This window comes from Dipodomys spectabilis, unplaced genomic scaffold, assembly GCF_019054845.1.
Source record: "Dipodomys spectabilis isolate Male_0828 unplaced genomic scaffold, ASM1905484v1 ptg000001l, whole genome shotgun sequence".
In the NCBI taxonomy this organism is placed as follows: Eukaryota; Metazoa; Chordata; class Mammalia; order Rodentia; family Heteromyidae; genus Dipodomys; species Dipodomys spectabilis.
This window is the reverse complement of record NW_024870678.1, coordinates 27774016-27789046: the sequence shown is the minus strand read 5'-3', so window position 1 is coordinate 27789046 and position 15031 is coordinate 27774016. Positions and strand designations below refer to the sequence as shown.

Genomic DNA, 15031 nt, shown 5'->3' with positions numbered 1-15031 from the left:
TAAAAATAAAGTAAAATAAAACAGCAAACACAAGTTGTACAAGGAGGGGTTCATTGTGACTTTTCCACACATGAAAGCAATGCATCCCATACACCTCGCCCCCTCCATTTCTCTCCCTGTTCCATTTCCCCTACTTAAAACAATTCAGCAGTTTCATTGCCCTATTTTCATGTATACAGATACATTAGATCAGATACATTCACCCTTATTCTCCATTAACCCTTCCCCCTCCAGCTGGCACCTACCATTCTCCAAAAAGAACCTGTTTTACCTTTTTTTTGTCTTTTTTTTTAGTATGAGCTAATTACACCCAAGATTTTACTTGTTAAAACAGAATAGGCATCACTTAAAAAAAAGGAAATATACTAATGTTTTTTTTTAATCCTGAGCTTTTGTTGCGCTGTGGAACTGTGAACTCAAAAGCCACAGTGCAAACTCCATGTCAGCTTTTATAATATGAAGGCAGTACCCAGACAGGAAATCCTTGGTATTTCCATGCAATTTTTTTAAAAATTAATTTTCTTTGAAAATACTTGGGTTTTTCCACATGTCTGTACGGATTTTTGAATTAAGAAACTATAGGTCTTGCTGGTAAAGCAAGTATATTTTTATATGAAAAATGAACTCCTCAAACCACAAGCCCCAAATCCCTGAACTACGCGATGCTGTCTAGTAATGACCTGGGGCTGTCTGGGAGCGTGGATTCTCTGGAGAGACCTCCACCCAGGGCATTCACACTAAGCCGGTCCTGCAGAAATGTTTGCCAGTTCACCTTCTCTAATTGTAGCAGTTGGCAAAATCTTAGAAGCTGTTTTAAATGTGTTTTATTCTTTCACAGAGAGAAAGCTAGAGAACTGTGGTAGGGGATGAGGTGATGGTTGAGGATAGGTATTTTGATCAGGTATGTTGGAGTAAGGTGTTCCCTGACGGCTAGCTCACTAAAGAAAATCTCCCCCTCCTTCCTGCCCCCAATGCGTTCTCAACCCCCAGGAGTAGCAACACAGAAATGCTCTGATCCAACAGGAAGAACTGTTTGAACAACCAGCTGAAACAAGAACAGGAATGACACAACCTTACATGTTGCACTGAAAACTCTTAGTTTTTTTTTTTTTAATTTAAAAGTTAAAAGAAAAAAAAAAAAAAGAACAGGAAGGAGAATCAGGCACTGAGGCTCACACCTATAACCCTAGCTAATTCGGGAGGCTGAGATCTGAGAATCATTGTTTGATGCTGGCAAGGCCAGCATCTGACTCTTCGCTCTAATTAACCAGCAAAAAGCAGGAAGTGGAGGTATGGCTCAAGTGGCAGAGGGTCAGCCTTGATGCAAGAAAAGCTAATTTCAAGCCCCAACACTGGCAGAAAGAGAGCGTATGACAGACACAAAGAGAAGGCATAAGGGAAGAGGGAGAGAGAGGAAACAGGACGCAGCAGTAGAAAGAGGGTCCATAAGGATGGGAGAAACTTGCTTCAAGCCTACACTTGCCCAGGTCAACCCACATCGAAACATCACACAACCTGCGTGGCAGCATAGAAAGTGGTTCTTAAGTTTGCCCGGGTTTAACTTTACTTGAAGCCCCGGCTGCATTTGCAGCCAGTTACATCAGTATCTCTGGGTCAGAATCCCTAGGGATGGACCTGTCAGAGCTAGTTTCTAATGTTTCCTCTCCCCAGGTGATTCCTTTGAGAAATCCAAGGATGAAAAGAAAAGGCTTCTTGGACTTGAAGGTACCTAATCTTATCTACAAGCAGATTGCAACTAAATAGGTCTGGGTGGGGCTGAGATTTGGACTGTAGGCCTCGCTAGCTCTGTGCAAGTGTCCAGTGCTTCTGGGGACTGGGAATCTGGCAATGCCAATACCCAGACAGAGTATTTTCACAGGCTGTGGGACCTTGTTGTTTTGCCCCTCCCCCCCCCCCCCCCAATAATCCAGGTCATCTTCCTGGTTCACAGCCCACCTCAGAAAGAGACTGTCTTGGAGAGTACGCTTAAGCATCCAAAGAGATGCTGGGTCTTTGCCACTGATCCTAAGAAAAAAGGAACGGGGTTATAATGCATCTGCTGAAAACCCAACACGGCCTGAAGTGCCCGCTGGTACCTGAGTGTCAGCAACGGGCAAGGCGGGGACAACTGAGCCACAAGCTGTCAGTTTCTAGTAAGTCCTTCAAGAGGTCACAGGCCTGACAGAAAGCCCTGGAAGTAAAACAACTTTCTGAACAGATGCCCGTGGTTCATCTCAGGTCCACTTGGCACACATATTTAAATGATTGTTACTTTCCTTCTCTATATAAAGGCTTAAGTTCTCTCTATACAGATAAACTATAAATGATCCTTTACCTGCAGTCACCAACTGGACTGAGATCTAGTTGTCTCTTGGGAGTCTGAATGATTGTTGGTAAAATAAAATAAAAATCAATGAAGATTGGACGTGGTTTTGGATTCCGTCACACCAAGACTTCAAAAGCAGGAGATGCAGTTCACTTTGACTGAGTGCTCTGCACAAATTCAAAGGGAGACTCTTTTCTGGTGGGCTCTTTGTGATCCACATCCCACTGTTTGTACTTAGCAGATCTGACTGGCTTTATCCAAGGCGATCTACACAATCAGATGAGCAACACTTTGATGCTTTCCCAGTACTCGCCTTACGATGGCAGAAAAAAAAATCAACACTACCAGAATAAAAAAGCACAAGACTTCAGTGGAAAAGTTCACCGAAGTGCGGAGGGAGGCCTAGCAAGGTGCCCTTTTGGAACGAGAAGCGTGGCTGAGTGGGACTTCAAGGGAGGCCTGACCCCAGAGCCGTGCGTCGGAATAGGCAGTGGGCGCCCACGGAGGCCACGCGCAAGCGCGCCAGGGCCAGAGCCGCCCCCTGCTCTCATTTCTAGTTTCCCTGCGTCCTCCATACACGGCTTTATTCAAAAGCGTTCTTAGAACCCGCGTAACCTCTGCCTTGGTTCCCTTCCACCCTTCCCAGATTCAGTAATTTGCCCAACATTACAGGCCTCGGTGGGGTCCCTGATTCTGCCTGGCTGGCTTCTCAAAGCCATCTCCCAGGACCCATCGCAGAGGGTCGGCGCAATGGCAACCGCGCTGGCTCCCTTCTTTTTCCAAATCACAATCAAGATGAGATAGACAGACGGCACGGCCAAGCTCACACCACATCACCACCTGCCCAGGTCTTGACAGGAAGGAAAACTCATATCCTTGGTCCTCTTACTCGCATCCTTCCCCCATCCCCTGCACCCCCTTCCCTCCCCCCAAAAAACCCTCTCCATTTCAAAGCACCAACAGCTGCCAGAGATCACAAACGTGCCCAGCCCCCGATGTGAGGGGACCCGCACCCTCCCGAGGTAACCACATCGCCCCGAAGACCGACAAGGTTCCCAGAATCAAAGCTGCCGGCGCTGTCTGGAGGCGCCTCACCCCGCACCCCGCACCCCGCACCCCGCCCTGGCCAAACGAGCGCGCGCCCGCATCCTCCCTCGCCACCCCCGTCCAGGGTCCCCCGGCGTCCGCAGCGGAGCTGGGGTGGGGTAGGGGTGGGGGGGTCGATCGGCCCGCTCCCCGACCCCCGGGGCAGAGCCCGCAGGCGCCCCGGGGCCGGCCGCGCCCCCCTCGCCGCCGCCCTCCGCGTCCCCGCCGCGCTTACCTGAGCCCGAGGTGCGGACCCGGAGCGGGCGGCCCCGGCTGGAGGACGACAGGTCGCTCTGGGAGCGGCCGCGGGGACTCGGGTCCCCGGGCAGCCAGCGAAGGGCGGAGGGCGCCGGCGGCGGGGCGGACGCCGGGGCTTCGGGGATCCGGGCCGCCGCCGCCGCCGCCTCCCACCCGGCGGGCTCGTCCCGGGGCCCCGCGGGGCTCCTGTCCGTCTCGGCCATGGGTCCCCGGAGCGCCGGGTGCGGCCGGTGCGGGCGCCGAGCTCGGGGCTGCCCGGTGCGGCTCCGCGCGCGCGCGCGCCGCGGCTCCCGGGCAGCGAGGAGGGCGCGGAGGCTGCGCGCCCGGCGCCCACGAGCGGGCGGGAGGAGGAGGAGGAGGAGGAAGAGAAGAGAAAAAGTTTGCACAGGAAGGAGCCGCCTACGGCCCGGGCCGCTCCCGCCAAGCCGCGGGCTCGGTCCCCGGGCACCGGCGCGCTGCCCCGCCCCCTTCCCTCCCCCGGTCCCCGGGGCGCGGCCCCTCGGCGGGACCGCAGCGCTCGGCCCCTCTGGCCGAGATGGAGGGCGGGTGGGGGGGGGGGGGTCAGACACGCACCGCAGCCGCCCGGCGGTGGGACAGGACACGGGGCGCCGCGCCCACGGGCCAGGTACCCCAGCTGGCGTCAGGTGGCGGGACTTGCCTGGGGGAGGGGTGGGTGGGGCAGATCGAAGGTGGCGTGGGCAGTGAAGCTAAACGGCCTTCCTCCTCCCTCCCCCCCATACCCCTGGCCACCTCCCATCGCATTCCCGGGGTCCTGCGGGAGGAGCCGGTCGGACTCGAGGGTCGTGCTTGAACGCTCGGGCTTAAACCGGCTCGTGCGCTCCCACCCCGGCCCTCGGGACCGGAGGATGGCGAGCCTGGGCCGCGCAGCCCGACCCCCGCTCACAGGAGGAGGGCGGGAACCCGCGCCGAGCTGGCCGCCCCAGCCCGGGCTTTCGGTCCGAAAGACGCCGCTCTGCGTGGGGCTTTGGACCTCAGGCACTGGCGAGTCCACACCCCAAGCTCCCTTCTAATCGGGTCCCCGCCGGTCGGGGCCTGCCTGGAGCTGCCAGGCTGCACCGCTCGGGCTCCGGCGGAGCGAAGCACGGCTTTCCTGGAAGTTCCTGGCCTTGGAGGGGTGTCCCTGGGCTCCCCCTGCAGGGGCCATCGAGAGTGACAGGAAGAGGAGACGACGGAGGGGAAGGGAGGACAGGGCTGGCCCTGACCGCTGACTAACCACACACGGGCCTGCGTTCATCACACACACGCGTGCACACACACACACACACGCACGCACTCACGCCTGCCTTCGTGTTCCGGGAGCTTCAGCAGACCCTTTGCGCAGAATATATCATGTAAGAAGAAGACAGATCCTCACAAGGAAGTAAGGAAGCGCCCCAAACCAGGAGCAGAGGCTGGAGATGCTACTCGTGGGTCCCCACAGCTGCCTAGAATTACAGTCACAATAATACAGCTCACCCTTGGTAACTGAGAAAGGCTTTCCCCGTTATTCTCCCAGCAAAACCGGGGAGGATAGGATTATTTCCATTTGGGGGTACACGCTGCCCAAAATACAGTTCCATTTCTTGATAGCCAAGGTTGCAAAACATACTTCCTGCCAAAAGACCTAGTAGTGGACTCAAGTGTGACTTTTTTGCGTGTGTGTGATATTGGCAATTGAGCTCAGAACCTTGAGCTTGATGCTCTACCACACGAGTTACATCTCCAATACCCTTTTTATGACAGTAAGTTTTCAGTGTGTAGTTTCAACTCCATGGCCTGAACTCTGATTCTCCTAACTTGTGCTTCTCTGCATTGCTGGAGATGACAGGTGCTCACAATGGACACAGCCACTGTGCTTCTACCACTGGGGTAATATTGGGTCTTCCTCCGTCAGGCTGAAGACGGACGGGGTCCAAAGGTAAGTGCGCCCCTCACCGGCTCCCCAGCCTCCTCTGGCCCCAGAGACAGTCAGATGCAGCTGGCAGTCAAGTCAAGCAGGAACTCGTTTATCACCACACAGCAAGCACTTTTTAAAGCAAAAAACCGCGTGGCATGAAAGGGAAGGAAAAGGAACCAACCAATCACTGTAGAGGTCACCCTATCGTGCGCCTAAGCTTTCTATACTTTCCCTGATGTCCGCGAGCTGTTTACACACTGAGCTTGTGGTACCCAGTTATATTTAAACATAAACAACTCGGGCTCTGCCCACTCGACCCTCTCAGCGCCATCTTTGCTGCCCATGTGCCCTACAGGGCACTCAACATTGTTGTCAGCCATTGGTTGAGGTATAGACTCACAAGCTGGGCATTGGAGGCTCATGCCTATAATCCTAGCTATTCAGGAGGCTGAGATCTGAGGATCCCAGTTCAAAGCCAACTTGGGCAGGAAGTTCTGTGAGACTCTTTATCTCCAGTTAACCACCAGAAAACCAGAAGTTAGAGCTGTGGATAAAAGTGGTAGAGTGCTAGCCTTGAGCTCAGGGACAGTGCCCAGGCCTTGAGTTCAAGCACTCTGACCACCCTGGCATGGGCTGATCTCGAACTGTGATCACCCACATTCAAAGTAGCCAAGATTACAGGCTTGAGTCACTAAACCGGTCTAACTACTTTCTTGATATCTTGTGTGGTTAATGATGGAAAAAGTAGTCTCTGCTTCCAGAAAATTGACTACACATTATTTCAGTCAATAATAATAATGGGAGGACACTTAGATGTTGTTGTTTTTCACATGCCTTGAATACTCACCATTAGATTACATCTAGTTACAATTAGATTACAACATGTGAGCACAACCCAGAGTAATAAATGGCTCTAGTACAATAATACCTCTCCTCTTGGTGTGATATCTAGTATATTGTATTCATACAGCTGATGCTACTTTCCTCTGTCTAGTTCCTCAGTAAGCAGCTCCCTTCTTAACTTGTAAACTGCTCTCTATTTGGGGGCATATATCCCAGTATCCCACCCCTAGGTCTCACCCCATCCACCCTCCTTTTGCCTGCTACATGCACGTTCATTTGTTCTTCCTTCCAAGCTGCATGCTTCTCCCTTCTCTCAGTCCTGTGCATCCTCTTTTGACATAATCAATGAGTTATGAAATGCTTACAAACACAAGTCTTCTCCAACTCATTATTCTGTTATTCCACAATTCACGGCCTCGTTTCTTGTTTAAGTAGTACATATTTGAATGTCTTTTATGGACCAGGGACTCAATCCCCTTCGTAGCCAATTTGCTAGAGAGAATAGCATCCAACTGCCATTTCCATGTTTTGGTCTCCCTTTTGCATTCGTTTCTTTGCTGCTTGCAGGGTGATGTCTGTCTACGTGGAGATTCTTGGCAGTGGTCACTATGGTGCGCCTTGATGCCATATTTACTGGGAACTTTCCAGTTCTTCCTTGATCTGACTTCTTGGCGACCTTAACTCTCTTCACCTCCTGCACTACCACGGGGTAGTGAGGATTCTACTTTCTTCTTACTCTCAGTCTTTTTCTTCTATAGCCTTGCCCAGAGTCCCAGATTCAACTTCCTTCTCTTTCCACTTGATGTATTTTATCTGGGAAATCTCCCTATTGGCTTTGAGGTATGCTCAGATAACCCTCAAATCCTCACTTCCATCTCAGACCTTTCCCTGAGCTCCAGATCTTAACGTCCCCTTGTCTACTGGGCCATCTTCCGGATGTCTCCTCCTCCTGTCCTTCTTTCGTGTCCATGCATGCTAGGCAAGTGCTTGGAGCTACAACCCCAGCCCCGTAACACATGGAATCAGTATACATTCCTTAGCATGCACAGCCGGGTCTCTCTACTGAGCCCACACATAGCTCTTGTTGCCATTCTCCAGCTCGGGCTCTCTAGCCATGCAGACCCATTCACTGAACGTAGCTTGCTGCTCTTCTCATGGCACCCATCCCCATTCCCACTGCCTACGCATAATTTACCCTCCAGCCAAGTACATATAGCCTTCCTCCCAGCCAGGCAAGTGAGTCTCCTAAATAGCACCATCAAACCCATGAGTATTGTCAAGTCACTTTCAACACAGAATTGCAGTTGCTAAGGAAATAATCGATCGGTCCTACTGGCTGAGAGCTGCCTCAGGGCAGGAAGTACAGATCATTGCCTTTGCTCCCTGCTCACCACCACCACCGCGTGTTGAACGAACCAGTCCATGAGGCCTATTTAGGGACACTGACATCAACAAATGATAACCTGGAAAATCATGGCAACTGACCACATGAGTTTATAAATGGAAGGAGCTGTGGACACCCAGAGGAGCAGGTAGCTAACTTGCCTGGGCAGAGACCCTGGAAGTCCTCCCAGGGGAGGTGCCACCGGAGACTCAAAGGCACCCCAGTGTGAAGGAGGGGGTCCGCAGTGACATAGAGACTTAAGGCACAGTTATATAGTGACAACAAATGCCAGATTTAACACCATTATATAATGAAAGCCAGTCTGCGCTTAAAGTCCTGTTACTAACAAAGAAAAAGAAAAGCAAGAAATCAAATCATAATCTTGAGGAACTCTAAGAGCTCTGTCTTTTGATCTGGGATTTGATGGTTCTGTGGTTCTATGAACTTTTTTCTTTAGTTTTATTTTAAAATTGTAAACAAAACTGGGCATGGTAGAATATGTCTGGAATCCCAGCATTCAGGAGGCTGAGGTAAAAGGATCTAGACTTAAGGCCAGCCTGGGCTACTGAGTGAAAACTTATCAAAGAAGAAGAGGAGGAAGAAGAAGAAGAAGAAGAAGAAGAAGAAGAAGAAGAAGAAGAAGAAGAAGAAGAAGAAGAAGAAGAAGAGAAGAAGAAGGAGGAGGAGGAGGAGGAAGAGGAGGGAGGAGGGAGGGGAGGAGGAGGAGAAGGAGGAGGAGGAAAAAGAAGAAGAACCACCACCACCACCTAGGTGCCAGTGGCTCAACGCTTGTAATTCTAGCTACTAATGAGACTGAGATCTGAGGATCACAGTTCAAAACCAGCCCAGGCAGGAAAGTTCATGAGACTCTTATCTCCAATAAACCACCAGGAAACTGGAAATGGCGCTGTGGCTCAAGTGGTAGGGCACTAGCCTTGAGCTGAAGAGCTGACAGATAGCACCCAGGCCCAGAGTTCAAGCCCCATGACCTACCAAAAAATAAAAATAAATAAATAAACAAATTAGAGCTGAGTGCCAATGGCTCATACTTATATTCCTAAGAACTCAGGAGGCTGAGCTCTGAAGACTGCAGTTCCAACCAAGCAAAACCTTGAAACTCTTATCTCAAACTAGCCAACAAAAAGCTGGAATTGAAAACTTGTGTTAAATGGTGGAGTGCCAGCCTTGAACAGAAAAGGCCAAGTGAGACCCTAAGTTCAAACTCTAGTCAAATAAATTAGAAACATCAAAAGAAAAAGGAAAATTGAAAGGAAAAAAAAAACAAAGAAGACTGTTTCATTCAATATTTTTCACAAAGAAATTAGAGCTAAGATCATTCAAACCTTGGTTCTGGCATGTGAGCAATTATGAATACTTCTTTAATAGGTACAGCATATCAGCCATACTAAGGATTTCACATATATAACCAACACTACACGACAGAAACAGCCTAGCCCTGTGTTATAAAATGGAGAAAAAGCACACAGAGATAAGCAAGATGGCCCAAGGCATGAAACTCACACAGGTGTCTCCGGGAAGTCTGGATCCAGAGCCACACACTACATATCACACATCACACCACACTATAACACACCTCAACACACCACAACCCACAGCACTCACTTCTTATCTAGCTGCTTCAATACAACAGATATAGAATTCGCCAAAGTTCCAAACATATCTAGACCATAGCCTGTCACAGAGACACCTTCACAAATCAATAAATTTGCACCATTTGTAAAAATGAAGAAATACTTTTTTAAATTTTTTGACACTCTCTCACTAAGATACCCTAGGTTACAATGGAGGAATGCAAGGAAAACACAAACAGTAACACAGAATTCAATACTGATAGAACAGCACTTTCTAGGAAAGAAGCACACAAAGAAGAAATCAATAGGTCTGACTTCCTAAAAGGTAAATATTATAAAGTAAAATAACTCAGGAATAAAAAGTAACTTGCTTTCCCAAATGATTCCATCTAGTGTACACTGTGGTTCATGAGACGACTTCACAATTGCAGGCCTTACTGTATTTGAGAAGACCCAACTTTCAAAACAGGCAGCAAGCTTTGGTTGATAACTTAGCATTTCAAAAAGCCTAGTGTCTTTGATCTTTGCTTGATGTCTCACCAGCTATTTGTACTTCCTGTTGAAGTGGTTGTTGGGACTCTTGCTCTGTTTCTCTGCAGCGATCTTAGCCTTATTGATTTGTACAAGCACTTTATAGATCAAAAAAAGAATATAATTTGTGTATATTTGTAATAAATGCATTTGCCCAGTTTGTTGTCTGCCTTTTAGTGTCTATTTTATGTTTTTGTTGCTAATGGAATGTGTTCTCTAAGAGGGTGGTGTCTACAAGAAGGTTATTGTTTCTATAGAACCATGTCTCAGTACAATATTGAACCTTTTTATTTAGCTCTTAGAGCCTTCACGTGTTTCTCTTTTGGGTTTACAATAACATCTATAAAAAGGAAGTAGAAATGAAGGGTGAGAAAAAGAGGAAAAAATGTTCTCCTCCTAATAGTAAAACTCTCTTAGATTTGGTATATTAGCTTTGAGAATTTCCAGGAAACATAATAAACACCATAGATTTTTCTTTGTGTTCTAATAGAAATAGCTGTAGAAGTTCATCATTCGGCATGACGTTTGTTTTTGACTTAATAAAAATATCAATGATGATGTTAGGCATTATCCTATTCCAAAATGCATTCTTTTAAAAGAGGATTGTTTTTATCTATCAAATATGGCAGTAAGAAAACAGCAACATTTTCAGCTTCATGCAGAAGCACACTAACATTATCATTCATGTATTCAGTTTGAAGGCAACACAAGCCCCCTTTAATACTCTCTGTGATGTGGACAGTGTTGTGGACAGTTTTGTTTTGTAATGAATTTCTTGCTTTTCCTTTCCCTACTGCTTAAAAAATTAACTTCAGAGTGGGTACGAGTGGCTCACACCTGTAATCCTAGCTACTGAGGAAGCCTGAATCCGAGAATCATGGTTCAGAGCCAGCCCAGGCAGGGAAGTCTATGAGACTCTTACCTTTGATTAGCCACCAAAAAAACTGGAAGTGGCTGAGTGCCTGGAATCCTAGCTACTCAGGAGGCTGAGATCTGAGATCTGCTCAGGCAGAAAAGTCCATGAGACCCTTGTCTCCAATAAACTACTCCAATAATACTCCACAGTGCCAGAAGTGGCTCAAGTAGTAGAGTGCTAGCCTTGAGCACAAAGAGGCTCAGGGACAGTGCCCAGGCTCTCATCTCAAACCCCAGGACCGGAAAAAGAAAAAAGAAAAAGAAAGAAAAGGCTGGAAGTGGAGCTGTTATTCAAGTGGTCAAGCCTCATCCTTGACTGAAAAAGCCAAGGGATAGTCCCCAGGCCCTGAGTTCAAGCCCTAGGAGTAGCATCACTAAAAATAAACAACAAACCCAACCAAATTAACCTTATTGAGGTTATGTATAATAAATTGTATCTAAGTACAAGTTAATGAATTTCAACAGATGGACACAGCTATGACACTGTCACAATCTAGATAGAGACAATTTCCTCACCCCCCAAAAGATTCCTCCTGCATCTGGCAATCTTTCTCTCCCTTTGTCCTTGGCCTGTAGCCCCAGAGAACCTGTGGCGTGCTTTCTGTCATATTCGTTTGCATTTTCTAAAATGTCGCATAAATGGGTTCATACTTCACACTGGGTGAGCTCTGGCATGTGTGGCTTCTTTCACTGAGCTCAGCTCTCACTGTGGCAAGTCGTTAGGACACCTTGAATCAAGGCTAATGTGACTGTGAACAACTGAGGATAACTTCTCTCAGAATGTAACATTGGGTCCCACAAAGCCCCAATGAGTGAATGGTGAGTGAATGAGTAGATCCTAGGTCAGGATTCAAATGTGCTTTGTGTTTCCAGGATTCTTACACAGTGTTCCTACATGTAAAACTGGGTTGTTACTACCCAGGAAGGAAAGAACAGATAGTCTGAATCCATAGATGATCTGGTTTTTGACCTACCGTCCTAGAGTTCTAGAAGATGGCTGTCTGTGAACTGAAAGGCCTTCTCCCCCTCTATCTGTCCACAAGGGGAGATCATCAGGAAGAGGGATCTTTATCATGGTGTTGTCCTATAGGGCAGGACATGTCTTGCACCTAGCCATCTTCTCGGTGCTTCTTTATTTTGACCAGAAAAAGGCAGTTCTTACAGGACTCAGCCATGGTAGCCTCACCTGGGCTCCGGTTATCCTATGGGAACCTGAGCCCCCTACACAGGTCTAGTCCAGTAAAGGGCCCTTGGGAACATTATAAATGGCTTACCTAGTTTGCCCTGCAGACCTATCCTCCATGGCTCTAGTGATGAGAACGCTGTTGCTCTCCCAGTGTGCTCTCCTCTGGTCATGTGTTCTCTGCCTCTGTCTCATAGTAGTGCCTCCTCTTAAGCTCCTTCTCTTTTCATGCTAGAAGTTTCTCCAAGCATTTTTTTCCCCCTTGAACTCTGGGCCTGGACGCTGTCCCTCAACTCTTCAGCTCAAGGCTAGCGCTCTACCACTTTAGCCACAGTGCCACTTCCAGTTTTCTGGTGGTTTATTGGAGGTAAGAGTCTCACAGACTTTCCTGCCCAGGCTGGCTTTGAACCGTGATCCTCAGATCTCGGCCTCCTGAGTAGGTAGGCTCCAAGCATATTTTTATATCTGGTGCACCTGACCCAGCATACCGGTCTCTGCCTAGGATTCCCAGGCTTCCATTGTTTACCTTGTCACTCATTTTTGAGGTCTTGAATTAAATTTTAATTTCTCAGGAAAGAGCTCTTGGAGGCCCAGAGTCAACTGGTGTCCATTTAGGGACATTGATGACACTTTGAACTTCGCAGGACCAACTCCAGTTTGCTGTGTTCAACTTAGGTTGTCCTTTTCTGATGTCTGCATTTATTGTTAGAGAGCAGGCTACATTTGGGCCAGGGCCAGGTCTGCTTTCTTGCCTTGGGCCTACCTTCGTATCCGGCACAAAGTAGAGGCAGAGTAAATATATTTTTACCTAATGAAATGAAAAAAGCTACAACCAAATGATTGAGGAAAGCAGTGTTTTCACTTGTGGAGCCATGATATTTTAGACAGACTTCCTCAGCTTAGCATGATGGTTATAATAGACTCGAAATGCTATTTAGACAAGGTCTTTGAGTCTTTGTGCTTCATATGCTCATTTGTAGAATGAGGACAATAAAAGTTCCTTTTGAGGAATTTTATGGATCTGAAAGTGTGTTATCAAGACCTAATGAAAACAATATATATGGTATATATTACTACTCCATTATATATAATACTATTAATATATAATATAATAAATATATATTATATAGTAATATATTATGATTCCATTACATCTGTAATATATAATATATATGGAATATATAATGGAATAGTAATAGATGATACATCTTATATATGTGACACATATATGTCATATATGATATATATCATCAGATTGTGTTAGGTCATACATTATGTGTCATATATTATATATTATACATTATATATGTCACAATATATATTTTATATTTCTATATAATGGAATAGTGTCTAAGAGAATAATCATTATGCATTAAAGGAGAGTCCTAAGAAACCATTCTTTCTGTAAATTCTTGATTTCTATGATCCAGTCACCATTATTGGAATGTACTTCGCCTGGTTTGCATTACTATACATATTTAACTGGATCTCTGTATAGTTTATAGTATAGTTATCCAGGTCTGTGTTATCAGTTTGGTGTGGCTGTCACAGTGCCCACAACACTTGTGAAAGACCCCCTCACCCATGCAAAAAAAAAAAAAAAGCTCTCATGTTTTCTACAATGCAAGATGGAAAAACCAGAATCCTTAGATCAAAGCAAATGTTTGAATATGTACTACTCATAGGCTTGCCTGTGTATCAACAGAATCTTGAGATGTATTTCTTACTCTTCTCTTTTTAGAGAAGAGGAAGGGGCCCACGAGGCAACAGTGGCCAGGGCCCACACACATGGGGTGCAGCCATACAACCCGCAGCCTGCCTCCTGCTTAGCACCTTCCCTCTTCAGCTCAAGGAAAGGGGAACGAAAGTTAAGTGCGGTTTCACAACATTCTGCACCAGAGCGGAGGCACAACCACTCCTTGAGAAAGGACATCCTCTATTGGGAATCTTTCCCTTTGGGCTCTACCTTCCTATGAGAAGGACTTCTCTTGGCTTCCTCTTTCTGCTCCCTGTTCTTCAGCCCTCCCCACAGCGGTCCTGTACCTGCCACACTGGCCTTAGTCTCTTCTCCTGGCTTTATTCCCAGGCTTTCACCTGAGGCTCAGCCATTGTGACAAATGTCCGGCCTAATCTTGGGTTGCAGCCTTCTCTGTCCTGTGGTCCCTTTTAAGTTTCCCCAACCACTTGTGAGCAACTCATTCGCATTACTACTCTTTTTGTCTTTATTCATGTCTTGCAAATGATCAGCTTTTCTTTGTTACTGTGTTTTGGGTTTTTGGGTGTTTGTTTGTTGTGTTTGTTTTGTGCTGGTTAGTCCTGGTCATGGACACTGTCCCTGAGCTTTTTCACTCTAGACAGGAACTCTATTTGACCCACAGCTCTGTTTCTACTGGTTGATTAGACATAAGAGCCTTATTGGCTTTCCTAACTGGGCTGGCTTGGAACCAAGATCCTCAGATCTCAGTCTCCTGAGTAGCTAGGTTAGGTTTACAGGTGTGAGCCACCAGCTCTAGGCTGTATTTGTTTTTGATTCCAGTTTAGGGATATTGTTTGTCTGGCCACCTTCATAGGGTTTTCTGGCTCCCTCCTCTCCTCTCCTTCCTTCCTTCCTTCCTTCCTTCCTTCCTTCCTTCCTTCCTTCCTTTCTTTCTTCCTTTCTTTCTTTCTTTCTTCCCTTCTTTCTTTCTCATATCTCTTTGTCTTTCTTACCAAATTTTGTCAGTTCTAAACTAGTTCCTTTGTTTTGCTCCTTTGCCTTGAGATGGTCTTCTTCCCTCTTTCTTCTCACCAAGACTGTGGACATTCTGCTGTCTACATTGAATTGGTACAGACCACAGGACATTGTGGTCCTCCTTCAGCCACTAGAAAGCAGAATTAGTATGTAATGGAGATGTCTTCTCCTTGAATTAGACACTCCATGAAATTGTTATTCAATGGTGACATTGGGAAGGAGGACATAGGAGGGAGATGTAGTACAGATTCAGATGCTGTGCTCAATAGCAAGGTCATGAACTAC

The 15031-nt window shown here is 47.2% G+C and overlaps 1 protein-coding gene across 2 annotated transcripts in view; it reads right to left on the bottom strand.

Moving 5' to 3' along the window:
* Positions 1 to 3873, bottom strand: part of Phactr2 (phosphatase and actin regulator 2) — a 219642-nt gene extending 215769 nt beyond the window's left edge. For both annotated transcript variants that reach the window (XM_042681349.1, XM_042681488.1), the window contains exon 1: positions 3648 to 3873. In XM_042681349.1, coding sequence (XP_042537283.1) covers positions 3648 to 3873 — 226 coding nt within the window. The remainder of the gene's footprint in view (positions 1 to 3647) is intronic.
* Between the last annotated feature and the right edge of the window lie 11158 nt (positions 3874 to 15031).